This window comes from Austrofundulus limnaeus, unplaced genomic scaffold (genome assembly GCF_001266775.1).
Source record: "Austrofundulus limnaeus strain Quisiro unplaced genomic scaffold, Austrofundulus_limnaeus-1.0 Scaffold19, whole genome shotgun sequence".
Classification (NCBI taxonomy): Eukaryota; Metazoa; Chordata; class Actinopteri; order Cyprinodontiformes; family Rivulidae; genus Austrofundulus; species Austrofundulus limnaeus.
In genome coordinates, this window is record NW_013952421.1 from 486569 (window position 1) to 514372 (window position 27804).

Sequence of the window (27804 nt, forward strand, 5' to 3'; positions counted from 1 at the left end):
CTAAAAGCCTGTCTGAATAAAAATGTCTTAAGATGTTTCTTAAGAGTCAGTAGAATCTGAGCAGCGAAGGGACAGAGGGAGAGCGTTCCAGAGCCTCGGGGCCACCACCTGAACAGCTTTGTCTCCACGGGTTTTATAATGGGTTCGGGGGACCACCAGCAGCRTTTGATTAGAAGACCTCAAAGTCCTGGATGGACAGAGAGGCTTCAGAAGGTCCASNATGTATTTGGGGGCCTGACCATGAAGTGCTCTGAAAGTTAAAACTAAAATTTTAAAATGACTCCTCAAATGCACAGGGAGCCAGTGCAGAGAGGCTAAAACAGGTGTACATTCTGCACTTAAATGCCTTCAGAAGACAAATAAAACAACTTACAATAGATAAAATAAAAACATCATGAATTTTGAAGCATTTAAATACATATTGAATGTCTAAATAACTAAAATGGGCTTCATGTCTCACTATGTTAAGCATTTGAGCTGTCGAAATCTAACAATAATGCAATACAAGAAACAAGACGATACTAAAAGTTGTCTCTTTTGACAATCTTAATATTTGCCAGTTTACAAACAATATATGCTTAAAAAGTACTTAAAAGAACATATTTTATTTTGTTAATATGCAAACAGTGCAAATTTATCTAAAAAGGGAGAAATGAGAAGTGTCTCCTAAGCTCCCTAGATTGTTTTTTTTTCTAATACGGTGTGCAACTCATACATTAATTTGACAAAGTCAACAGAACCCATTTAAATCTAAATGTTGCCCACCCTTGGTTTAAAGTATAAGCACTTCTATACCAAATTATGCTCACCAGTGGAAATTCTTCATGACTGCAGCCCCAGGAGCTGAAACCAATCAAAAAGAGGCCTTTGGGTCTTTTTGAACTGACGTAAAGATGCTATGAGGACAATTGCCTTTAGATAGTCATTCTCTAATTTTTGCATAGCCTTCATCTTGACAGGAATTTGTTCCTTTTCATGTGCACCCTGTGATGCGAGACTGAAAAACAAAGCCATGAGACAGTGTACCCAGCAGTGAATTTTTAATCAGGGTCCGTATTCCCGCTGTTTAAGGGGTTGCAAAGTAATTGATTTTTTTAATGAGACCACAAACACGATTTTTAAAGTACACAGCAGGGGGGGGGGGCAGTGATTTGTAACACGCGTGGGCCAAAAACGTAAACTGCTTAGAACAGTTGATAAGCTCAAAAAATGTAAAATGCGACTCAAGATTTCAAAAACACAAGGGCCCGTACTCTGAGCCAATCTGACTACTCTGAGGAAAGTAGTCCGAAAGTATGAGGAGGGGATGTGATGAGAGCTCTGGTATGTGAGGAGAGCGATACAGATGAAGAGGAAGAAGAGAAAGCGATTGAGAGAGAGGGACAATCAATAGTGTTTAGACAGAGAAGTGGAGTCTAAGTGTGTGATCAATAGAGAGCAGAGAGGAGAGATTAGCTGCTTTTCTCCCTCAAACTAACACTGACAAATTGGTGAATTGGTGTATTGGCCCTTGGGCTAAACGGATTGACCCGCTGTTTCCATGTTCCACCGTGTACTGTCAATAAAGATCTGTGTTCATTGTGAGTCTCAATGAAGAGAGTGAATGAAGCACCTGAGGAGAGGAAAACCGGTGGAAAAAGGAAGGAAGGGGACTGTAGAAGTGCAGTCCCAGGTGTCCGTGAAACACACAAAATGTCCTCACCTCCGTCTCATTAACACAAACTGCGCATTCACACGTGCATCCTGTTATAAAACCATAATAACATCTCCAGGAAAATTAATGGAAAGACAGATTAAAAACTAAGTGAGGAGAAACGGGGCACTGGTGTAGCTATTTGCAACTCATAAATCATCCTGACACACCCACGCGCATGCAGACACACATAGACACACACACACACACACACACACACACGTACTGTAATTAACCACAGGCTATTTACTCTCTCCTGCTGTAAATTAGACATGCAGACACAGTTATTACATTAGTGGAATCTGCCATGCAGAATGCTAACAGGAAGAGGAGGGGACACTCATCCGCACAAGCAGCTATAAACATAAACACACACACACACACACTTACATGTACACAAGAAAGAGGGTATGGAAGAATCATAGACTGACGGGAGTGAAAATGAAGCTGCAGCACAGAGAATAGGGGCCCCCAGCTCTTTGTTCCCTGCTGCATTTCATTATCTGAAACGCCAGCCGACACACACAACACACACACACGCAACGCACCTCCCCCCTTTCCCTAAAGCTGTCTGCCTCCACTCTGTGCACACCACACACACACACACACACACACACACACACACASACACACACACACAAAAAGAAAGGAAAATAGAGATACTGCGTCAGTGCCATTCATTGGCATCTGGACTCGGTCATGACAAGCGTGTCTGCATGGTCATCTTTAAATCAGCCGGTGAAAAAGCTGCTCCGAGTTGACTCGGATGGGGGAAAAGAAATCCCACCATAAAAACCATTTTAGGCACAACAATGGGAGATGAAGACTTGATTGAAGCAAATATTGATACTCTGTCTGGGGTAGCTTGTCTCAGTTTGGTTTATGTGGAGCTTTTATTTTTGTCTGGCAGTCACTCTGTTTGTGTGCGTCCTCTCGTTTCCCCTGCCTCCCTCAGCCCTCTCTGTCCCTGTTTTCCCACGGTGATCGATAGCTCATTACAATCATTGACTGTGGCTCATCAGCACCTGTTAAAGTCTGGAGAGACGGAAAAAGGTGCACGTGCACGTGGGAGGGTTGTGTTTTATGCTCCAGGCTTGTTGATAAATATGAGGAATTTGCTTGAGGTGAAGTTTTACATTTGAAGGGTTGTTTTCGAGCACACATCCGCTGCTGCAGGTGTCTAGTTTGTCATTGCTTTATGGTCCGTGGTCTTCGGGAACATCTTATTATGCAACTCACGTGAGTGCCATGGTTTGTTGCTATGGTGATTGCCAGGGGAGCCGGAGTATTATAGGTGTTTATCCTAGACAAGAGAAGGCTACTCTCCGTCTATCAGGACATGCTTCGATTTACCACACCGTTTGGACCACACATTAAGATTGACACAGTCACCCGGGAAGAAAGAAAATACAACATAGTCGCCAGCTGCAAATGGAAATTCATATTCTTAAAAAAGTAGTTTCAATACTTCTTGGTTTAATGCGTTGACTAGGTTTGTTTTTGAACAGGGTACGCAAAGAACTGAAAAAGAGGCAAACAGAGGGGGAAAAAGAGGCTCAGGGATGGTATTATAAACTACAAGCCATAGTTAAAAGCAAGCAGAAATGTGTAAAATAAATAAATAAAAGAATCCCCCATGGATTCATTCACAGGAAGGGGTCTAAGAAACGAGGAAAATTGGCATAAAAGTGTGAATTTGAGGGAAAAGTGGGTATAAATAGACTGAATACAATGGTGAGTTGAATAAAGGAGAAGTCTCTTGCTCCATGCATAAATTACACACATCATTTACATATTCATTATGTTTTGTGTTATAATGAGAGTATTTGCTTAATAGCTCCAGCACCACTGGCAGCTTTTGTTTGACACAAGAGAATTGAGAGTGGGGGCAGAGGGAAAAAAAAGATAAACAAAGGATTGTGGGTCATCTTGGTAAAGTGGGTGAGGTCAATGGTGCACAATCAATTTTACTGATAATCGCATCAATCATTTTGCCGTACAGTGCATGTGTGAACAAGCACAACCTGCTCAAGGCTCTTAGAAACGTGAAATGAAGCGCACATCGAGGGGGGCTGGTTGGTAAAAGTTAATTAAAGCAACACAGCTTTCTCCAAACTCAGAGCTCTTTATGTCCTTCTCCTCTTGTCTCAGTGGAATAAGTAACTGCTGCTGTAATTACCTACAGGACAGTCACAGCGATCATTCCTTCAGGTGCTAAAATAGTCCTCTAAATGACAATCAAGACTAGCGAACGGTGTCGCCTTTACGGAAAGAAAAGGTCAACGCTTCACTGAAGCGATGTTTAGTGTTTACCTGGGAACACATACAAACTAATAGAGTAAAGGATCCAGAAAATGAATAAGGGAAATTAGAGGAGGAAAGAGGGATGGAAATGTGGAGACAGGGGGAAGGGCAATGGAAGAATGAGCTACAAATGAGAGCGATGGTGGTGGCAGGTTGGCACGGTGCCATCCAGTCAGGACTTAAGCAGGGGCGGGCATGGGCACAGGCGAAGGGGCGAGGAGAATAAAAGTGAAAGAGGAAGCGAAACAGGCTTCCATACTGCTACTATGGTGCCACCTTGGCACAGGCTTTATGGGGCATCGCGAACAAAAGACCGGGCTGAGAAAAAGGAAGGCACGAGAAGACCAGAGTACAGTGGAGCTTATAAGAAAGTTACCAGTTCGTAGAAGATGAGTCACTTGTAGATCATTGAAAAAGGCAGATAAGGATGTTGATGATGGAACTGGACGATGCTTTTAAACTGACAATGATGACCATCGGCCATTTGCCAAACAAGGGATTCAGAAAATGCAATGATCTCTTCGACTTTTCGCTGCCTCCACCTGCCAGCTACAGAGTGCCAGCCAGCGGGCAGCGTGCCACCTTGTATTCATGGCACGCTCGAAGCGATCAAAGCCGATGGCAGAGAATTGTTTTAGTCAAAGACAAAAGGACTCACCTCAGAGGATTTCCTTCTAATCATCGTTTGTTTGCTCGGACAAAGCCAAGAAGAAGTGCCCTGGCAGCGACTGCCAGTGATTGCGATGGCATCTGTCGGCGGGCAGCATGGCACGGGGACAAAGATGGCACTCTGCCAAAGCAACAATGATACGCACACGTGTAAATGGAAACATCCGTACGGTGAGCGGAACATTTCAGATGCCTCAAATGTTTTGGTGAAGACATCCCCTCAAGGGAGAGGCTGGAAACAGAGATGGCATCATGCCAAACGCAAACTGCGAGACATTTGAAAGCGCCGTCAAAATCTGTTTAAAACGACAGTCAGTAGGTTGCCCAAAATAGCAGGGAAATGCTACATCAAGAAGCTACAACTACAGCTGTTGTGGGTGTCTAGGCTGGAAACTATTTCCGTGATGCCAACTCTGCTCTGTGCCAACTGCTGCTCAGAAAGGAAGTTTTTGACCATCACAAAGAATGAAAAGGGATTGTACCATTTTTAGTGTGGAGAGTAGAGAATTCAAAGAGAAAAAATGAGCAAATCAAGTAAAGGATGAAGAGCGGGAAAAAGGGGGAATTTTGTGCTTAACGAAGAACAGTGGGAGTGGGAGGCTAGAGATGATGAAGAGCCTCTTCCCTGCACGTGCACACCTGGGATGTTCTTAAAGGGAAATCCCCTCAGACTGCTTGCTGTATGTGTTAAAGGGAGGGCTGTGTTGGCATCATCTCCTGGGTGTCAAGCTGTGTTTCTCCATTGCCCATTCAGGGACGGTGCTCGAGTCATCAGGGGCGGGCAACTGTCTGGGCATCTCATCTGCAGCTAATTAACAGCCACACACTAATTCTAACAGCCGATCATAATTAGTGATTTAATCGCTCGTCAACGCTTTCCTACCCCCCCTTAAATTGTGCCTCCTATTTGGACACGTGCGGATAAGCCAAGGACTGCTTGATGCCCTCCCCCTTTTCCACGCGTCCTTCTTTCCTTCATCCTTGGCTCCAGACTCCAGTGGGATCTTAATTAAGCCGGAGCTTCATTATGCAAATGGAGTACAATAAACGACAGCGGAGGTGGAGCTGGATGTGGACCAAAACGGAACGGTGGGAGGGGAGAGTTGAAAGTGGAAAATGAGATGTGGAAGGCTTCCAAAAATGTGCTTTATGGTGCTACTGCATAATTGTATATGGTTCTAACATGGGTGTTACAACAGCACGTCTTGTGAGAGCCAACATCTCGCACTGTGTCTGCTTCCACGGGGGAAAACTTCTCTGAAATAACACTGGATAGTCAGAATGTCATCACTTACAAAGAAAATTCTCGAAGGGATCGTGACGATGAACCCCTTAATATCACCAGTTGGCTGTTGTCGTGGATACGGAGGAAAGATAGTAGAGATGGGGGGAAAAGAAAAGGAGGCAGACAGAAACACTGACAGTGGCAGCAGCGTGGCAGCTAATGTCATCTCAGTTTAATCATCGCACAGGATCATGGGGTTCATGAAAATTCATTTGCATATCATTAAACGGAGAGAGGTTATTTGGTGTGGGCCGCCAAAATGGGATTGGAAGAAGGAAGGGAAGAGAAAAAAAGAAGGGAAAATGGAGGGACTCGTTATTAAACTGCAATGTTTTATAGTCTGCCAGCCGATTCATTTAATTTGGACGTAATTAAAATGTGTCAGGCTCAATCAATCATGCCAAGAGGGATACTATCAATGTATCGGTCTGAAAAAAAAGACTAATCTGTGGATGTGTAGTTGGACAGTTTCCAATAACAGTCAATAACAACATGTTTTATTCCTCTGTAAATTTGACCAATGCAAGATTTTTCTGGTATATTTAAAGGTGTTTATCAAATTGACACTGTAACTTTTGTGTATTATGTCAAAACTGATCTCCAACAGGTGGTGATGTCATGTCAATAAGAGACTATCCTGCTCCATCTTTTTGGCCTAAGCTCCAAGATGCCCATGTTGGGCTTGTACTGTATGCAGAAGCCTGTGTGCATTCCTCTTTTGCATAAGTGATATAATTAGACCTCCCTTTCACATGCAGATAAGTTTGACAACATGGCAATCACTCTCACACACATACAGTCCCGCACACGTATATGCATACACACAGCAGTACACGCTTACTGCCGTGACCACCCCCATATCACAGAGAGTCTGTTGTGTGTGAGCAGAGAGTGTAAAGATTAACATAATCCAGCTAATAAGTGTGAGTAATATTCACACAGTGACGCGTGGCGTAGACACTCTCCTGCTGATGCGTATTTGTATCTCATTATAGATGTAAAGTACTGTGGCCGCCAGTGGGGTGAGGAGAGGGGTGGGTGGGCAGTGTGGTTGGGGGGATGGAGAAGGGTCACAAAGTGAGGGCCGCCCTCAACAATAAATGGTAAGTTTTCCTGTCCACCATTTCAGGAACGAACCAGTACGATATGCATTACCTCATTACCAGAACGCCATGAATTGTTAAAGACTTCTGTAATGTCGCCAGAAAATTACAGAAACAGATACTTCTGTTTTAAAAAGGCACAGTGTCACTTTTGCAGCAGAGTGTAGGAATTATAAATAGTGTATTTGCGCTCGCAGGCTATAGCTCTACCACATGATTGATTAGGACGGTGTGACGACCATTAAAAAGTCATTTAAAAGATGGATAGGGACCACATTTCCAAATAAAAACCACTTTATACCTGATGAAGTGCTGAACAAACTCTTCTTCAAAGACATTTACTGATTACTATTGGGGTATGAGTGAGTGTAACGTGGGAAGTTATGCATCAGCTGTAGGAGACGCCAGACCAATCGCTTGCACCTTGTCAAGCAGTGGGTGGTGAAGCCCACATTTTTAACACTGCAATTTTAATTTTTTTTAGAAGTTAAAAGGAATCAGTGGCTACTGGTTTAGACAAAACCCTAATCTATTTGTGTACAAAAAGACACTGAACGATAACAAATATTGCCGCAAACAACTATACACCAATTAAAATATATTCGATAGCACAGTGTGGCTTCAGATAAAAACGCAGAAGCAGAGGTGCATCTGAATGCTTTTCAGCCCTGTCTCTTTAAACTTGGGGCTCCACCGCGGCAGCATGCTTTGGGATTCATGCATAAACATGAGCTGGCCTTTCAAGCTCTCTCCTCACATAACCAATCTAAATCTAAATGAGCCCCCACTACAGATACACCAGCAGGCAATGACATTACACCCCCCCCCCCTTCCCCAGCCTCAGCCCAACCCCCTACTCTGCTACCCCCAGCGACACATATACACCAGCAGGCAATAATTTCACGCCATCCCTCAAAGCCCCCCCACCCATCCACCTACGCTTCACGCACACACACACTCGTACCCCTTTTTGCCGCAACCCCACCAGCTGCACAGTACTCATTTGATTAAGAGAGGAGGACAGGGAGAAGGAGAAATGGTGGGGGATCACTTTATCACGATGACTTTCTAAGATGGCTATCATCAGATACGGAGCTATCTCAAGCCCTCTTGTGTGTTCACTTTGCTATTGTTCTCCACATGTATCTGTTTGCTTTCTCCCTGCAACCAAAATCAGATTATAACAGGTTCATGGTAACATTTTCCAGTGTCGCATTTCTGTGAAGTGGTTAAATGAACGACTCGCTGGAAGAAAACAAGAAGCAGATCCCAGTTTGTGTTTGTGGCTCAGAAAGATCAACACATTCCAGTGTTCTTTTAAGAAATTCCTTTGTATGAAGTTGCCCCATCGACCATTGGAATATAAAGTAATAAAATATTCTCTTCCAATCTAAGCTGTAGTCTTTGAAATGTTGCATATGAATATCAGTGTGTCTTAAATGTGCTGTAGTGTGCAATTTTCCTCCTCTCTCTCTCTCTCTCTCTCTCTCTCTCTTTCTCTCTCTCTCTCTCTCTCTCTCTCTCAGAGGCAGAGATGGGCAGAGTCTCTCTCTCTCTTTCTCTCTCTCTCTCTCTCTCTCTCTCTCTGAGTCGTAAAACACATTATCATCAGCAGCAGCAGGAGCAGCAATGTAATTCATCCGAGGTCGTTAATATTCATCATATCATTTAGTCACAAAGGAAACTCATCTGGCTGAATGTCACAGATGTAATTAATGAAGTGACCCCAGAGGTCATGGCTCTATTCACCCAATGCCTTCCACGCTCAGTTGTGTTAGACACACACACACACACACAACTGCACACCAAATGCTTTCCAGCCAGACGTACTCGACTAACAAACCTACAACTTGTAATATGAAAGTCATATAAGAGGCAGACACTTTTGCATTGCACAACACTGATAAAAATGACTTAAAAAAAAAGTTAAACCCAAGGGATGACACCAGAGCGTGCACCAAAGCAGACTTTATTTAGCTCAGTGGAATTTGGGGAGGGAAAGGAGGAGGAACACATAACGACAGGGAAAATCTGGGATAGGAAGAGTATAGAGACACACTAAACCACTGGAGCAGGACATAAGGACAGGTGCACATCACAATTATCTTTTTGGTCATCACTATGGCAACAACATATCCAGAAAAAAAATTTTAAAAGAACCGTTTTACCTACAGTAAGGATAAGAGAGTCTTTTCACCATAAAAGGACTCCAATATGTACATCTTACAGTCACTAAGATCAAGAGAGAAATTAACTTTGAAATTATCAGTGTAGAAAACAGAAACTGCCTTTGTGGTATTTGGAATGCACATTTCTGTACAGAAGAAAGCTCATTGGTATTGTCGTAAACATTGGTTGGTTAAAGAACAAAACGTGACAGAGTTAGTCAGTCCACATCCTTTGGAAGCTTGGCTGTGATGTCAGTAAGAGTCAGCAAAGTTGTTTTAGCTGGATTCCTGACTAGAGACACTGCAACACAGATGGACACCATACCAGTGGAAGGTTTGGGGCTTAACTCCTTCAAATATCTATGCAGTATCTTCACGTGAATTTGCAAAATTAATCCCAAAATAATGCTCTCTAAAATCTGGAAGCTTCAAAACATTTCTTTCTTCTGAGTAAAGGTGTATTATAGGATACTGAAAAACAAACTTGTTGGAATTGAGCCCCACATATCCATTAGTTTTCGAACAGAATAACAGAGGAGCAGTTCATCAACAGCATCACAGGTATCATTACAGTTTGTAGTCATTAAAGCCTAGTGGTAAAGCGATCAGAGCATGCATCTTTCTACAATATCATTAGAAACTACAGTACATTAGCAGCAAACTGGACATCCTTAAGGGCTTGAAGTTTAACACTATGGTATAAAAGAAAAATAAACTGAAACTTTTTTTTCAAGAGAAGTAAAACTCTTCAACCGCTATATTACAGACTGCCATGGCTCTAGTTTGGGGTTTTGGTTACAGTCTCCAGTGTGCTTATGAGAGGCAGAAAACAGTAGCTTAGATACAGGGACTCCTTCCTTCTTTAAAAACAGTATCACATCATCAAGTAAACAGTAGCGCTTATTTTTGTAAGTCATATGGTTAAAGTATTATCACGTCTTTGGATTTTTGTCTTAAAGCATTAATTATTGTTTAGCTATTATTGTTATATTATTATTATTACAGGTAGAATAAGAACTGGTAATAAATGAACAGAGAAAGAATTGTAAAGAGAAAAAGTGAAAATAAGACAAGGGAGGAGGGACAATAAATTAAGTGTACAAAAATAACATTGATGACATCCAAAGTTTTCTTCAACTTTGCTGAGAAGCTCAGTATATGTGAAGAAAAGAGCTATGTGTCAAACATCCAATGAAGTCTCGAGTCAACCATACAAAAGCTAAATACTGTACATTTACCCCTCACACTATTAAACACTTTAGTTTTAATTTTTTTGTAACAATCAATCACTCAAATGTGAAAAGCTCAGATCTTTCAAATACAGAATTTTGTGTAGGTTTTATGTAAAGCTTAGTTCAGTTTTTAACTAGGCCTCGCTTGTTTAAAAAACAGACAAGTGTAGTGGTTTGATCACATCTGAAATGGAGCCACATTGATCTGAGCATAAAAAGCTTTTACATTACTCACATACATTGGTAAGCCATTGGTATATTCAAATAGAATGGAAAGGCAGTAAGTCATCTTGCCTGAACATAGGAAAGCTGTCATAATCTTTTCAATATCATGACACTACTATATTGAAGCAAGACAGTTTATGTCGATCCATAAGATTTATAATAAACTATTACTAAACACACACAATGTAAATTTGAGTTTGGTTAGAGTTTCCATATACAGTATAATGGTTGAGTGCTATAAAAATAGTTTACCCCATTCAGGACAAACTGGCCTTTTATGTACTGTGCTATTTGGGCTGTTTTTTTTTACTAAATGAACATACAAGGAGTACATGTACAACAGAAGACTCATCATTGGCTTTTGGGGGGGCGAAGCAGCCTTCTAGCACCACAACAGTCTATTGGTACTCAGCTGTAAATCTCACCCCTTCACCATACAGACGTCCGCTCTGCAGTTTGTCGTTGAAAACAAACACGTTCAAACTAAATCAACAGACATGTAAAATTTTGGTTATGAGCTTTGGAATCTGAGACAGTCTTTACAAAAGCTCTATGCAAATACCCTTATGTATTTCAAGGATATTATTCAGTTTTTTTTCTTCATCTTCTCCCATTCTTAACTGCTTTGTTTTTTCTTCAAGTTTTTTTTTTTTGGAGTTTTCTATTTACACTAAAATCTCTTTGAAAGTTTATTTTCCAGCCTTGTACAGACTAGGACTACATGCTACACAGCTAGTTATCTAGCACTGTCTGGTGGAGGGCCCACTGTAAGTCTGTCATGCAGACTTGAGAGGTAGACTGCAGGTCTAGCTGGGCAGTGAGGTCACATACTTGGAGAATGCTCTTTGGCCTCTGTGGCATGTTTTTTTTTATCAAGTTGGTGTTTGGTTTATTAAAGTGTTTGAAGGAATAGGGAGAGGAGCTTGTTTCAACAAGAAAGGACAGACCGTAAAAGAGTTTAAGAACATTATGAAAAGAGGAAAGCTGTGCTAATGAGAACTTGGTTTCAGCTCTCCCTTAATAGTTGAGAGAGTTTCTCTTTGGGCCACTCTGGCTCTGCATCTTTGGGGTGTTCAGGTTATTGGTTTGGCAGCAAGTAGGCAGGGTATGTGTGGGCATGGACAACAGTTGGAGGAAGAATTTTGGTTGGAGTGTATTTGAAGGAAGCAGTCTGCCTTTCTAAGCTCTGTCTCTCTCCACTGCGCCTGCTGACAGATCAGCCTGCTCCCTTTCTGCAGAGTCGGTGGTCAGACTCCTGGCCCTCTTCTCTTTAGCTCTGGCATTCTGGAACCACACCTGTAACAAGTACTTACATTACTAAATAGCATCTACTACTTTTAAAAAAGCCAAACTATTAACCTTAAAAAATGGATTGAATGTTTCTGGCAATTACCTGTACCACACGGGAAGGCAGTCCCAACTCCTGGCCCAGTGTCTCACACTCAAGGCGGTTGGGTGTGCGGTGGCTCCTGTAGAAGTCTTTGAGCTGGAGTACCTGGAAGTGGCTCATCTGTGTCCTTTGACGCTGCTGTTGGTGGTGATGCTGCTGCTGCTGTGTTTGTGACTCATTCCAATCTGAGCTTTGATCCCCAGATACTTCAGGACTAGGTGATCCATGGTCAGCAATACTGGAACTCTCCTCGTATGAGTAGTCCTCGTCTTCTTCCTCATATTCATAATCATCTTCTGAATTCTTTAAACTTGTTGATGAAGACAAGTAAGTTACTGGAGGCTTCACAGTTAATTCTTTGTTGGTGAGGTCATAGCCAAGGTTTGAGATCGAGTTAGAGGAGATGGATGGACCTGGCCGGTCCATAACAGATGGTGTCATCATCATGTTTTGTCCATTGGATCCATTAACAACTGATAGGTTGTAGCCTGCTCTTTCAGCCTCTGCCCAGTGCCGTGATCTTATATGGGCATCAAGTGCACTCTTTACTTTGAACAGCGCCCTGCAGAATGGGCAGCGGAGGTGATTCAAGCCCAAGGTGAAACTGGTTCCTGGTCCTACTGACCGAAACTGTCCTTTTCGCTCTCTTGCTCGTGTATTCTGGAACCATACCTATGAGAGAAAGATGTTTTGTTTAATTTACACATAACAGTTGAATCAAAAGAGTTTACTATCTTGACATAACATTACCTGAACCACACGTCTTGTGAGGCCCACATCTCGTGCAATGCTTTCAAGAACTCCTCTGGTGGGATTAGAATCCAAACTATAGCGCTGGTACAACACTTCGAGCTGTTCGGGGGTGATGGTAGTTCTTTGACGTTTATCCCTTCTATGCTCCTCTTCAACCTCCCTGTTGCTCCTTTGGCCTTCAAAACTAGTCTCTGGTGCATGTTTTGTACTCTGTTTCATGGGTGTTAGAGAGTTGTTAAGAGTGCTGTTTGAGTGATCTGAGAATGTGCTTTTCATTTGCATGCTGGTCAAGTGTGAAATCATGGGATGTGTGGGATTAGGGGGAATCTGAGACATAGCCCCTGAAAGCAGTTGGCTGGCCATTAATGTGGGGTTCGGATGAAGCATCATGTAAGGCAAGGGTCGATCTGTGAATCCCGAATGAAAGAGTTGTACCTGGGACTGAGCAGCTAGAAGGTGTCTGGTTTGATGTTCCTGCCATAGCTGGAATGATGGCAGGGATGCTGGGCAGAGACTACACTGGAACTGAGCCTGGACTTTGAGCTGTTGCTGGGTTTCATTGGAGAGGCAAGCAGAAGCATCGGGCATCCCAGAGTGCACTGTTTCCAACTCTGGAGGAGAGGGTGAGCTTGGTAATGGATCAGCAACCTTTTCACAAGGTTCACAGTCTAGACTGTGTAAATTTTCTTGATCTGAATGAGACACAGACAATATGGGGGATGTTGTTTTTTGTGATGAGGAAGCAGCAAGGGTTTGAAGTGTTTCTGGAGGACTTTCAGGTTGCAAACCAGGTCCTGTTTTAATAGGCTGAGCATTTTCTTTCTGATGGATGTCTTCATCTAAATTTTTGCTTTGAGTATGGGCAGTAGCTGGACTCACAGTAGCCTGATGAGAGGTTATTATTGCTTCCTGTTTCCTCGCAGTAGATGTTTGTTCACTTTTGGTTGTTAGAAGCTCATTTTCTGAGTAATAGGTGGAAGAATCAAGGGCAGGTGAATCAGGGTGAGTGTAATACTCATAAGTCAAATCCATTGAGTTTTCATTCTGAGAGTCACCTTGTCCTTCATCCTCAAAGCTGTTATCTTGATTATCATTATCAGTTTTATAAGAGCCATTTTTCTGTCTGGCGATGTTGTCAGGTTGGTTCTTCCCCTCTGATCCGTCCTCTGCACCCCTGTCTTGATTTTTGCGGGCTCTCTGTCTGGCATTTTGGAACCATACAACAATGACTCTATTAGGAAGAGACAACAGAGCAGACAACCTGTCATATTCTTCCTCTCTGGGGTATGGCGTGGCCTCAAAAACCCCCTGCAGAGTCTCAAGCTGTTGCTCTGTGAAACGGGTTCGAGAAGATCGTCTGCCCCTGTGGTGCTCCCCTGTTGGCTGTGGTTGTGAGGAGGTGTTGGCAGACAGGCCTGGAGACAGTGAACAGGGGGAAAGTGACAAACACTGTTTTTTTGTTACATCATCCCTGGACTCATCCAGGGCTGTGGTTGGGGGATTATTAAAATTGTAAGGAGAATCCTTGTCACGTTGGCGCTCTTTAAATAGCGTGTTGCGAAACCAGTGTTTAATTACTTTCTGAGGCAGCCCAGACATAGCAGACATCTTGGTGATCTCTTCATCGCTCGGAAGACTATTTATATCAAAGTGTTTTTTTAGAACAGACAGCTGCTCTTCAGAGATTCTTGTTCGAGTTCTTTTACTTTGCTGTTGTTCAGGTGTGGTTGGGCTGATTTGACCTTGCTGTCCTGTTTGCATGGGTTGGGATGGTTGACTCAGCAAAGCAGGATTGAGATGTGGTTGATGACCTGACAAAACTGGGCTGGGCTGTGGTTGCTGAGCAAGCAAAGCTGGACTAAGCTGTGACTGTTGTCCAAGTAGTGCTGGGTTAAGCTGAGACTGGTAGAGTTTTGCCAGCTCAGGGTTCAAACTTGAATCTAGCCAAGGCTGAGTCTGAAGAGCCATTGACTGCATCACAACTGGAGAGAGAAGTGGCAACTCCATGGGAAAAGGAATTGGTGGAAGTGGAAGCTTCGGTATGGTTAGCGGGGGTAAGGGAAGCTGAGGCAAAGACAAAGGGAGCATAGGTATTTTAGGTAAGGATAGAGGTATAGGAGTTGTAGTTTGAGAAGTAGCAGATGTGCCTGGGATAGGTGACTCTTGTTGTTGAGGTTCTTGTGGTTGAGAAGGGGAAGAAGGAGAAGAAACCACTGAGGCAGCTGTTTGCAGGTCTTTAGTTGTATCATTTGCTTTATTTGTGGGATCTGATACTGACAGTATAGGTGAGGATTCAAGATTTTTCACCTGAGGCTTAACTGACTCTGATGTGGCTTCTGGCTCTGTGAGTGTGCCTGGGATTAGAGCTACATTGGAAGCTTGGTTGGAAACACTTGAGTTCTCTCCAGATTTAGACTCAGTAATAGGGTACATTTGATCATACTGCAGTCTGTATTCCTTGGAAAACTTTTCCAGTGCAGCAGTGGGAAACAGCACTCTGTGAATGTACTCCTGGTGGCTTTTTAAAATCAAAGCATCTGAGAAAAACTTGCCACAGTCTCCACACCTCTGTCCTGTCTCACAGCATTTTTTCTTTTTGTTTCCTGATGCCTCATGTTCAGTATCTTCTTTCTCTTTTATGTTTCCATTGCCTTCTACTTTTTTATTATTGTTACAATCTTCTAACATTTCTTTCTGTAATTGACAAATTTCATCTCTTTCTTTTTCTGAGAGCACTTCTGTCTTACACAAAAAGGCAGATGGAATTATTGGAGTAGCTACCTGCTGCTGGTGTCTGTGTCTACTTTGAATATATTGCAGAGCCAATTCATAGCCATAACTCTGCAGCAGAGCTCTGAGAGGCTCTCCATTTGCAGCAGCATATGGCACTCTGGGAGGAGGACACTGTAATCCAAGAAGACGAAATGAAGAAGAAACTTCATCCTTTTTTGTACTTTTGTCTTTTTCTGTACTAATGTTTACATTTTCTTGTTGCTCCTCGGGACTAAAAGCACAATGCTCTTTTTCAATATGCTGGTTGGAGGATCCACTGCAAACTACAACTTTGTCTTCGCTTTGTGAATGATCGCTTTGTTGGGTAACAAGTAAATTAGAATTTTGTTTCTGGGTTTCTTTTTCATCTGAAAGTGTCTCTGCTTTAGCCTCTGCCTTCACCTGTTCCTTTGGAATTGGGTTAAAAGACAATAAGTGACCAAGTTCTGAGCCTTTTATAGTTAACTCTGAATTGAGCTTTACATCTCCTGACAAGTAAAATGGCAGAAGAAGTTGCTGTTGAAGAGAAAGCAAGTTATCTGGCGCCAGTGAGAAATGCTGTTTAAGAAGATTCTCCGGTCCTAAGTGATGGTGCTGAATTACCTGGGACTGAAGCAGTGCTGTTTGCTGTTGCAGTTGAGCTTGCACCTGTGCCTGGGCTAATTGCTGTTGCTGTATTAGCATTAGCTGACTTCTGGATGCTAGAAGTTCTGCCACTCTCTTTTTTGCCTGTTGGGAATCTGTTGGGTCAGAGAAGGATGGCTGAGTCTCAGCTAATAAGCCAGAGCCTACTAATGAAGAGGCAGAACAGCTTACTCCAACTAGTTTCTTAGAAACAGGCAAATTCGTGGATGTTTCATCCCTGGCTGTGGCAGTCTGAGCAGCAGAAGTGGGAACGGACGCTGGTACAGCTGAAGTTGACGCAAGGGTCTGCTGAGCTGAGTTCTGGGCAGCACGAGCTCTAGTCTGATGAAGAACAGAGCGAAGGTGTATGTCTAGAGTAGAACTCTGGCTGTAACCCACTCCACATAATCTACAGCGATAAGGTCTAGGATCTGGTCCACGTGGCGCCTCTGGGGCTGCAGAACTTCCCCCGGAGTCTTGCATGGCTCGTCGGGCCCGGTGGAGATGGGACACAGAATTATAATGAACTAGAAGAATTGTTTTTTGCGTAAAGGATTCGGAGCATATGGTGCATTTATAAGGTCTGGATGGATCCAGGTAGCGGTCCATCGTAGGGTTAGAGCTCTTTTTGACAACGGTGCTTGAACTAGGTTCTGCTACAGTCTCTTCATGTGGCCCCTTCTCAAGCTCGGTTAAATCCTCTTCAACTTCCGGAACAGCTTCCCTTTCTTTCATTTTAACCTCTTTTTGTTCCTCCTTCTCCTCCATGTCTGACGCTTCTTCATCTATCTCGTCATCATCACCCTCTCCTGCCTCTTGACCCACTTGAGGTGATAAACTAAAATCTTGCTGAACTGAACTCGTGTTATGCTCTGTGTATTGCACAGTTTGAGATGGCATGGGTGTATTCTGTCCCTGTGCGTTGTCCTGCTGTGAGTGCGTGCTCTGCATGTGTCTCTGCAGGGCCTCCTGACTGCGGCATTGTCTAGAACAAAGGGGACACTCTGTCGCCGCCCTCATGGCATGGTACTGCCAGTGCAACTGGAGCTTCTCCTGAGTGGGGAATGCCAAGCTGCACCTGCTGCAACGAAACCGGTAACCATGACGATCAGAAAGGGGAGGGGGGTCGCCGGGTGGGGAGCCGGGCGGAGAAGAGGGGGGCGTCTGAGCCGGGGACTGAGGAGCCAGTGTGCCATTGGAGGGGTGAATGGTGTTGTCTTCGAGGGGTGGGGTGAGAAGTGCTGTGACATCTTTGGGTGCGGCTATGTCTGCCTCAGTGTTCTCCCCTAAGATACCTGCAAGATGCACAAAAATGGTAATTGTAAAATTTAAATATCTTCACCACAAGTCAACAGGACAGTTTTTGAAACTTAGACATTTCGCTTCCTTAGTAAGCAAAGTAATTATTAGTTTATTTTATCCCATTTTTTTTACCAACCTTTATTTTTCTGTGAATCAATCGAGACAGTTGAATCTGCAGAATGGGAAGTGTTTGCATTGTTATTCTTTGTTGTTTTCTTTTTCTGAATATCATCAGGAAGCAAATCTGTCTGTAGTTGTAACTCCGGCAGAAGCTGGGGTTGTTCCACAGAAGGTGTAACCTGGAAGAAAGAAAGTACAGTCGGTTGTCACCGTTCTTGATTTTCATTCTTGCCCGGTGTTCTCTTACAAGCTCAAAATAAAAGAAATATCTGATATTACTGGGCTTCCTTTATGCAGCATCATGAATAAAAGATTTTTAATTCTACGGTGAAAAGCATGCAAAAGACAGAGTGCCCGGGCTTCCATTATTGGTATTTTAAAAGATTAAAGTGTATTGTTATAGTTTGCACCTGCCTGTACAGCAGTGCAAACACCAAGGCACATCTGTCTCTTAATAAGAATACATGTGTGAATCTGCCCTTCACTTCCAGCACCCTCCAACATGCCTCAAGGGTTTAATAAAACTTTACTGAGCTGAATAATTAATTTATTTAAAATAAATCTTCATATAGAAAACCTTCATTCCCGCCGCTTCGAGCAATGAGAGTAAATAGTATATCTATGCAAACAACTAGCCACCCTGAGGAAAGGACAGAGAGCCAAAGATGAGATTTACATGACAAGAGTCTTCGCTGCGTAACAGCTTCATAGCAGCAAAAAAAGAAGAACAACCACACACACACACACTGCAGAGAAAACTGAAGGTCAGACTTAATCTAGAGAGCGTAATTGGAAAGCAAGATACATAATGGCCATCATCACCTCAGTCTGAATTAATGAACCTCAATTACTATCAGAGAGAGTGAGGGAGGGGAATGAGTGGAAGGAGGGAGGACGGGGGCTAAAGGGTGCAGAATATGAAAAAGAGATAGACCAGGCAGAGGGAGGAAGTATGGGGCAATGAACAAAAAAACTGGTATGGAGAAAGACAGAGAGCAAAGGGAGGGGTTAAGAAAATGAGAGAGAGCTTGGGTGAGACCGAGGGAAAGGGGCAGGACAGAAATTGCAGAAGGAGTGATAGGAGCAGCTGGGGGGTGGATGGGGAGGGGGGGGGGCAAAGGGGAGAAAGGGTGAAAAGCAGTCAGTGAAGTGGAGGGAAGAGAGCAAGAGACAAAGGCCACTTAGCATACAGGCCAGGGAGATGGAGGATGGTGATGTGGATAGATGACCGGTCATTGTTAGTTGGAGAGACACAGTAAAAAGCATAGGGGCCCCTTTTTAGCTTGACTGCACTTCTGGTAATAGAGGGCTACTTAAACATGCATTATAGAAAGACTGGCTTTTCCTACACTCACTCACTCAAACCTACTCTCATTCGTCTCTAAAAGACGTGCATACACATACACACAGAATGCACGGCTGCATCAAAGATGATAGCAAGGAGCTACTTAAACATGCATTAAAAAAGCGCTGCCTTTCTCTCTGGTGCCTTCTTAATGGAATTGTCTCCCTACATTTCACTGCCCCCCATCGCTTCGCCGTTTCATTTTGTTTTACTTCCCGATGAACGTTAATACAACAAATACACAGTTGCACACACTTACTGCGCTGATGAGCTTGTCCACACAGTCTTGTGCCACACTGTGCACATGTGTGAGATGTTGTCGAAGGTGTGTGTTTGGGAGCTTAACCTGGCACAAGGGGCACTGGACAGTCTAAATGAAGGAAGAATGTATCAGCATTGAACTGGTGGGCAGTTTTAATGGAGTACTACATTTGCTGTATCATAAATTTCTTTTTGATCACAATTAAACTGAAACAGTGTTTCTCAACAGCTCACCTGCTGGTTCTCATTTTGCTGGTGTGTTCTTGAACGTTTGGTTGCGATGGAGTTATCCATTTCCCCACTTCCAGGGGATGGACGCTTGACTGAGGACAAGGACTCACTCTTTTTTCTGTCCTCTTCCTTTGTTTTTTCTTCAAGTGAAAAATGTAAATAAATATTTAAACCCATTTATGCCTACTGTGTAATACAAACGCTTACTGTAACTTGAGTTAAGTGTCAGTATGTTGTAGGATTTTTATAAGCTGCAATACCTATTTCTTCAGAAATCTTCTTTGCCTCCAAGTTACCCGTGTCTTTGGTCGTGTCCAAAGGATCAGTGCTGGAAGTCTCCATATCCCCAATAAGCTCTCCTAGGACAAGACAAAAAGAATACAAATACTGTTGAATACAGACAAACCCAGCGGTTCATACAATATATTCTAATAAACTATCAGGCTTATTCTAGTCTATATTACACTATAGATAACATCCTTCAAAAGCACTAGTGTATTTGAATCACACTTCTTTCCCCTTACTTGCTTCCATACGCTATTGATCACTTATTGATTCTGCATTAGATTCTCTCAGAGGTGAAGCGGAGGTAATATGGACTCACAACACACGAGTTAGGTGCAATAAATCTTAATTTACAAACAATCGCATCAAAGGATAGATTTAATTCACAAATAAAGTGTTCCACTTCTTGTTTCATGTGTTACACACTTCACACACTCCAGACAATATAAATCCAGCATTTTATCTTGAACAATCTGTAGAGCTAAGACTAGCCTCAACCTCCCACAGTCCTTGTCTAGGGGATTTGCACTAGTCCATTGATTAGCAGGTGCTAGTTAGCTGTTGTCAGGAGTGATTGGGGCTATAACAAGGATGTGTATTGACTAATCACTTTGCTTTATCAATATCCAAGCAACCCTCATTGCTCATTTTCTTCCTCCTTTCATCTTAATCCTCCACCTACTCTCTGCAGACAGTGATCACGTGGAACATGAAATGAAATACGCCCACGCAGTTTATATGCTCACCTTTGATGTCACCAGAGCTTTTTCTGATGGTGAAAATGGCAGCCAGCTCCTCTCCACCCATTGGTTGCAGCTGCAGCAGCCCTTCCCTCTGCTGATGGGCTGAAGTTTGGCTGTGTTTCAGTACTTGCAGTTTAGAAGAGGAGGAGTGGTTGCATAGAAGACAATGGAACAGCCACGAACCTCCATCAACCTCACCATCATACTGCTGCAGAAACTGAAAATGGTAGATAGGAATGAAAACAATAACCTTTATGGCTGAATGGTAATCCCTAATTATTACTGATCATAATTATTTGATTTAATGTGCTGCTTGAAGGATTTTGAGAAAACGGTTTCTTACTCTGTAAACCCGGGTGCTCGCCTCATGCTGTGAAGTGAGGGAATGCCCTTGTAGTTTCTCCGGGCTGCTGGTCACGAAGTCACACAGGTTGCATCGCAGCTGAACGGGGTTTCCCTTAGCAATGAGGGCGGCTCCTTCCTGACCCCTGTCTCCGCCCTCCTGGAGGTGAGCAGCGAGCTGGTAGCGGGTGCGGTGTCTATCAGTCTGGCAGTGCAAGGAGAAGTTAGCCCTCAGTGGGGTGGTGTAACCACATAGTCTGCAGTGACAACCACCAGCTACAAGGGAGCACCACTCAGACTGTGGCAAGGAGCGGGGAGCATTCAAATGCTGCTCTACAGACTCTAAGCTGTCGGAGGAGAAAGATGAGCAGACGAGGCATTGGAATACACCCTGGGAGAGGGGTCCTGCTGGGGACAGAGATGGGGCTGGAGGAGGAGATGGAGAGGGGGAGGGGGATGGAGTTAGGGCTGACCCAAGGGTCATCGGCTGTTCAAGAACCTGTTGACCGGTCAGCCGCATGTTCAGGGAAAGCTCAGCACCTAAAAAGGAGTAAAACCAGTAAAGTTTACACATTTTTAGCGTTACTTGTAGAATTATGTAAAGATATGTAATAAATTACTCACCTGTGTTTTGTAGGTGTTTAAGATGTGGGGCAAGACTCCTGCACTGTGACAAATAGTAACCCTGCTGGAGCCGTAGCATGTTATGTGTGTGTTTCTCGCTGGTGGTGTGTATGCGCAGGTTGCGAGCAATGCTGGTCTCATAGTCGCACACATCGCATCGCCACCGCTTGCCGTGAGGATGGGAGTGTACGGGTGGTGCAAGCTTAGTGGGCTGGGGAGTGGGTGCTGGAATAGAAAGCGGGAGCTTGTTGTATGGCTGTTCCTCTGCTGCGTGACCATTGGAGGAGCTGCTGTTGTTGATGCCACCAGAGGTGTGCATGTGGCCGTTTGCGTGTCCCCCGTTTTGAACGTTGTTAAGATGTTTGTCAGACTGCATGTGTATGCTGAGGTTGCCTTTTGATGACGTAGCATAGTCACACACCTCACAGCGGTAGGGCTTGTAGCCACAGGCGTAGGTTTCACCTCGGGCCAAACGAGGATGGGCTTTTCCCGAGCTACAGTATGCACACACACCTCGTGTTGCACCACCGCACACACACTTCCCCCCAGAGGCTCCGCACACACACTGACCTCCCGTCTCTGGATGTTTCTCCTTCATGTGAACCTGTAGTGTGTGCTGAGACTTGTAGTGCCAGTTACACTTGGGGCATTTAAGAGTCTTGCAGGAATTGCGTGAGTGCATTATGGTCATGTGACTAGTCAGTGAGTTGGGAGAGAGGTCTTGGTTGAGGTTTTTAAGGACAGCTTCTTTCTGTTCTCCTTCTTTGTCTTTCTCGTCATCCACCACCGTTTCTAGCTGGCTGTCATTTGGTTCTGGAGCTTTGGCACCTTTCCCATTGGAAATGGAAGAATGAGGAACCCCTGTCAGCACGTCATCCTCAGCAGGTGTACTGGCAGGCTCCATACCTGCCAGTGGAAAAGCCATAGAAGACTGCTGGGATCTAAAGCTCTGAGGAAACCCAGAAATCCAGCCCTGATCGCCCTTAATGTCTTTTACCTCTGTTTCACTCAGCAGGGCAGAAGAGGAGGACGGACAACTGAAGTGCTTTGGAGAGATGGGGGGGAAAGGAGACGGCTTTGGAGAGGAGGAAGGAGGGTGGGAGGGCTTTGGAGAGGTGGCTGTTTTGCTGTCGAGTGTGCCACTGGCCTTTGCAGTGCTGGAAGAAGAGCCGTACTGGCTCTGTTGAGGTAATAAAGAACATTTGGATTTGGTTTGACTTTGGTTTGAGATGGCCTCCTCCTCTTCCTTCTCCTCCTCCCCACTTCTGCTGTCAAGAGCTGCCGGGAGGCCTCCTTCACATGAAGCCTCTCCCACACCTGCATGCACCTTTCCTTCTTCTTTCCTTTTCCCTGACAGACATCCCTCTGCAAAGTCCTCTGTCGCCCCATGCTTTAGTTGGGCTGCGTTTTCCTGTGTATGTCGACCTCCTCCTTTATGCTCACCTCCCTCTCTAGCCTGGGACCCCTCTGCGCCCACCTCCCCTTGCCGAGACAGGGTCGGGGGCTCTTTGGCAGGGACCATAACCGAGGTACGAGAGGATGACCCCTGTTCAGGAATGACCGCCAGGGTCAGGAGAGGAAAAGATAGAGCCTGGGGACTGAGGTCAGCATCTCTCTCCTCTCCTCCCCCTCCATCCCCTCCTCCTCCATCACCGGTGTCCATACCAGAGGCTACAGCTGCCACACATTACCAGCCCACCTGTGTGTTTAAGATACAGAGAAAGAGAGGACAGACAGAAGAGAGGAGAAAAAGAAGATAGTGATACATGAGTCATGTAAATAACATTTCATAATAGTAAAGACATTGATTAAAGTCTTTGGACAGCATCCGTTCAATACAGTCTTCACAGTTAGCAATCCAGAGGCTGGTTACCCAGGGGTTAGGGTTAGCCCTTAATGTGAAAATCAATAGCATGAGCGCTAAACTGGGTAGAGGAATGCGGGTAAAGGCTACGCAGGAGGTCTGTAATATTCCTCTGGGGATCGGATTAAATAAAGAACTGAATGTTTCTAAGCTAAAGGGCTTCTGCTAAATTGCCACACTTAGATAAAAGAAGATAGGCGAACATTTTTTAAAGCCAGTATAGCTTTCTCTACATTATGAACAGTGCATCAGTAAAGAGACGTTGGATCAGCAACTGCAATAAGCAAATCTTTTACACATTTCAAGCATTACAACAAAACCTTGTGCTCAAAAAAAAAAAATCATGTGACTCTTCTAAAATGTGTCTTTACATGGAAGACAACCAGTCATTTTTAAAATGCAGCATTGCAGTGTACTTACATTAAAATGTGTATTACTTTGATAAGCATGGAAAATGTTTTTCTTCTCAATCAGCAACTCGTGCACACAAGCTCTATTAAGCATTATAACAAATAATCTTTGCCACTTAATAAATGTTGAACATTTGTTATCCTCGTAAACAAACATGTCTAATAATTGTGAGTTTAAAGAAATGCACACTGTACAAAAACTCTGTGCCTTTTTTATGGCAATGGCATTTTATCATTTGGTGTTATGATTACCAGTTAGTTTTATTTAAAGATTGTGAAACTAATTAAAACCGTCTAATCACAGACTTGAAAATAAATGGGCTCAGGTTCCTGACTGACAGGTGGATGCCATTTGACTCAAATACATCTCAGTTAGTCTGTGTCCCACAATCTCATTGCTGACCTTTTTTAATCAAGGAGAGACCTTAATCTACCCTTTTACCTTCTGCTTCGACCAACCCCCCACCCCCTTTCTTCCTCCTCCTTAAACACCTCCATCCCTCCCTTCTGTGGCCACCCCCACCCCTTCCCTCTGCAGCTTGGAGATATATGGCTCGTATTGACACTCTGATAGTGCTTTAATGTACTGTGTTTATGTCACAGGCCACAGACCCTTGCTCACTGCAGCTGTCCACTGTCCTGCCAGAGAGTGCCGAGGGGCTGAGCCGGGCTGCCAGCAGCTGAGAAAGGCCTCTAATCTGATAAAGATTTTCATTTACACTGCAATCAATAACCTGGGTCTATCGGCAATGTAACTATTTATACAAGCATTCCTGGCTCTCTATCGATCACAAGTGCGGGAAACCATCATTTAACGACTTGTGTGCATGTGTGTGTTAATGAGAGCTCATCCTTTTGTGCAACTGATTCTGATTATGTCAATTAGTCACACTCAGAACACCTAAAATCCAGCATGCAGTGGCCTATTACAGGCTTGTTTCACAGCTGTTCTTATTATTGCACGACATGTTTGTTAAATTTACCTCTAAAATAAATCCAATGGGGGGAAAGGGTTCCTAGAGTGTGTGTGTGTGTGTGTGTGTGTGTGTGTGTGTGTGTGTGTGTGTGTAACACAGAAAGGAGAGGCAGGGGTGTGAGGGGGGATGAGAAGCAGACAGTAGAGTTGTGTGGCTTTACTTTAGGAAAACACCTTTTGTTTGTTATTATCTTGGACACAAAGCAGGAAAAGGACAAACACTTTTTTCTTTTCTCTCTTTTTTTTTTATAGCAGCTGCTTTTCCTGAGGACACAGTGGATCTTATGGAACCTCCTCCAGTCTTAAGGTAACAGTACTCTTGCATTTTTTCCAGGACTACGGGAGCGGAAGCTTTGCGAAAAAAAACCCTGGCCAAGTACCAGCATGAGTAGTTCATTGCCCGTCCCTGTGTGTTTGTCAAGCCGCTGAACGACCACCAGCCCACTTCTGCTTTTGTTTACAGTCTATCCAACCCCACCGGAACACTTTCCGACTCAGCTAAACCGGAAAGCTTGCGTCCAGTAGCCGCTAACAGGTGACCCAACGCACAGCCGCGTTAACAACAACAACAACAAAAACAGCTTTAATTCGCTATGATTTCACAAACTGCGTTAACCGAACACCCCCACCACCATTCCCTCCTTCCTTCTCCTCCTCCTCCTCCCCAGCGCCGGCTCGCTTCCCTTCCAGCGGCTCCCCGAGTAACCTGGTAAACAAACGGCACACTTACATTTCTGCAGCGACTCTGGCACAAAGCTCCGCGCGCCGAAACCTCCGCCAGTCCGGAAAACAATCGCGTGGAGTCTCCACTCATTCCTTATGAATGATTCCTTCTTCTTTTTGTTTTTCTTTAAACCGAGCCAAGAAGAGGAAAGGGAAGGAGGAAGGGGAGAGGAGAAAAAAAAGAGAGCGCGAGGGGGGGAGGAAGAGAGGGAGCAGCGGGGTCCAAGTTGTTACCAAACAACTGTGTAATTAAAGCTACATATAGGCTGTAGTAAACAGGAGGTGGGGGTGGGTGGAGGGGGGGAACGGAGGGGTCTGCGCGAGCTCCAGAGGTAGAATGAGTTCTGATCACTGTGGGAGGAAAAACACTTGGCTCTTTATTCCTGCTAATTAGTTTCCTTCGAAAAATGGCTGAGATTACGCTCAGTGCGCATGTGCGTAATTGCGCAGACACCGCTAATTAGCCCGTTTGGATCAATAGGATTCCGAGAGAGAGAGAGAGAGAGAGAGAGAGAGAGAGAGAGAGAGAGAGAGAAAAGAGAGAGAGAGAAGAGAGGGAGGAGAGGCGACTCGGTCGGCAGTGTGTGTCTGTGCCTCAGCAGCAGGAGGAGATGTGCGTAACATGCAGCGTAGCGCGGTGAGCAGCAGCTGTACGCCGCACCGCCGTGGACCCGCCGCGCCGACACCCGGCCCGCTCCTCTGATCCTGGACCGCTCCTCTGATCCTGGACNGAGAGAGAGAGAGAGAGAGAGAGAGAGAGAGAGAGAGAGAGAGGAGAAAAATAGAACAATATTATTTAAAAAGTAGATTTTACTGCCGATGTTAAATGGAGAATGAGAAGCGCTTTTTAGGAAAACAAAAAAAAATCGAATTTTCCGGAAAATTGCACGACAAAGCCTAAAAGATGTCTTAATCTTTGTTTATTAAAATACATATCAAAATACTACGGTTAAAGTCGAAATAAATCAATCCCAGAAATAAACTTAATAATTTCCTCCTTTTATGAAGAAAAAATAAAAACATGTCAGACATCTTGAACAAAATGCGACTGAGACTCAGAGGAGTACAAACACTCCAAAGGGTCCGCAGGACCGATTTTAGCTTATTATTCCGACTTTTGAATTTTTTGCTTCAGATAAGGATTTTTGAGGTTTAAATAAACCCACTATAAATTATTCATAAATGTGTTTTTGTTTGGTTAATTACTGTTGGTATAATAAAAGTTGAAGCTGAAATAGGAAAAAAAATGGTTAAATAATAATTATAATGTTTAGGCTTTATATTCATCCAAAATCATCAAAATAAAATGCAAAAATCTAATTCAAAGTTTTAATGAAAGGATTCCATTCATGTGCTCTGTTTGAACTGAGATGTTTAAGCTGAATATTTGCTCGGTGGTGTTTTAATTTTTTTCAGTGACTTAAAAAAAATCAAATTTATGTATATATTAAAAGCTAAAATAACATGTCTATTCTAATGTTTGCCATCACAGAAGACCTTTAGTTTTTCCCCTGCGCTCTGACCGTCCATCTTCCCAACTCTGCCCTTTTGTTATGATAATACTATTGTGAATTTCAATCTGTCCATCGTCCATATATTTACAAGTGAAAGCTGATTTTTTTTAAATGAAAGCAAATATTATTTGTAGAGGATACATGTTTTATTTTGTTCCTCTTTGATTGTCAAAATTGTCTTTTTTTTTTCAAAATGTATGAATAATTATGTAGAAATGTAAAAGGGGAGGAAATCCGTGAAAATCCATTAATATTAAAGAATTTCCAAAAGAGGCAAAAATCCGATTAAAGCCTGATCTGCAGCGTGGTTACAACAGCTCATTTTTACGTCAAATAACAGCAATACAACATCATATTCTTTAAATCTCATAAATATTAATGTATTTTCTTATGTATAGTTTTTTTTTACCCCATCATGACAGGATTGCCTTTTATTTTTCTGGCTTTGATTGGATTTTTTTTTCCTCTGTGTGTATTAGATTTCCTCATATCCTCATTAACGTTGCTCCAAATGATTTGTCTTTCCTTCTCGAAACGTCCAATAAATATTTTACGATTCGACAAGGTTTGAAGTGATGATGTGGCAGAGGCCTGTGTGGAAGACTGCAGGTTATCAGGACCATAAATCACAGGCTGCTCTGTCGTCTTTACACATACAGGGAGTTTCTCTTGTTATGGCTGCGGAGACAGTCGAAGACAATTTGTCATTTTAGGGACAAAAGACAGCGAAAGGTGACGTGGTATGAACAGCATCATCCAGACATTGCTCGTGTTTGTGCGTGACTTTTGTATGCAATGAGGGACAAAACACACACACACACACACACACACACACACACACACACA

At 43.5% G+C, this 27804-nt stretch overlaps 2 protein-coding genes across 2 annotated transcripts in view; one reads left to right on the plus strand and one right to left on the minus strand.

Annotated features, from left to right (window-relative positions):
• Nucleotides 1-9007: 9007 nt before the first annotated feature.
• On the minus strand, nucleotides 9008-25750 carry LOC106514283 (zinc finger homeobox protein 3). Its single transcript, XM_014003462.1, has 11 exons — nucleotides 25452-25750; nucleotides 21472-23170; nucleotides 20849-21387; nucleotides 20509-20722; nucleotides 19738-19836; nucleotides 19481-19617; nucleotides 19245-19355; nucleotides 17657-17819; nucleotides 12820-17513; nucleotides 12073-12741; nucleotides 9008-11975 (listed from the first exon to the last, which is right to left on the minus strand). The coding sequence occupies exons 2-11, from the start codon at nucleotides 23132-23134 to the stop codon at nucleotides 11859-11861; spliced, it is 8406 nt and encodes a 2801-aa protein (XP_013858916.1). The 5' UTR covers nucleotides 23135-23170; nucleotides 25452-25750; the 3' UTR covers nucleotides 9008-11858.
• gtf3c6 (general transcription factor IIIC, polypeptide 6, alpha) overlaps nucleotides 24799-27804 on the plus strand; it is a 9207-nt gene continuing 6201 nt past the window's right edge. The window contains exon 1 of the mRNA XM_014003466.1: nucleotides 24799-25028. Within this exon, the coding sequence (XP_013858920.1) occupies nucleotides 25006-25028 (23 nt within the window). The 5' untranslated portion in view covers nucleotides 24799-25005. The remainder of the gene's footprint in view (nucleotides 25029-27804) is intronic.

What these genes read in the sequence shown, in the direction of transcription:
- LOC106514283 (XM_014003462.1), bottom strand. Translation starts at nt 23,134, where the DNA reads ATGGACACCGGTGATGGAGGAGGAGGGGATGGAGGGGGAGGAGAGGAG. An exon ending in TAAACACCTACAAAACACAG is followed by an intron (nt 21,388 to 21,471) that starts GTGAGTAATTTA and finishes ACTCCTTTTTAG; the next exon opens with GTGCTGAGCTTTCCCTGAAC. An exon ending in AGCAAAATGAGAACCAGCAG is followed by an intron (nt 19,356 to 19,480) that starts GTGAGCTGTTGA and finishes TCCTTCATTTAG; the next exon opens with ACTGTCCAGTGCCCCTTGTG.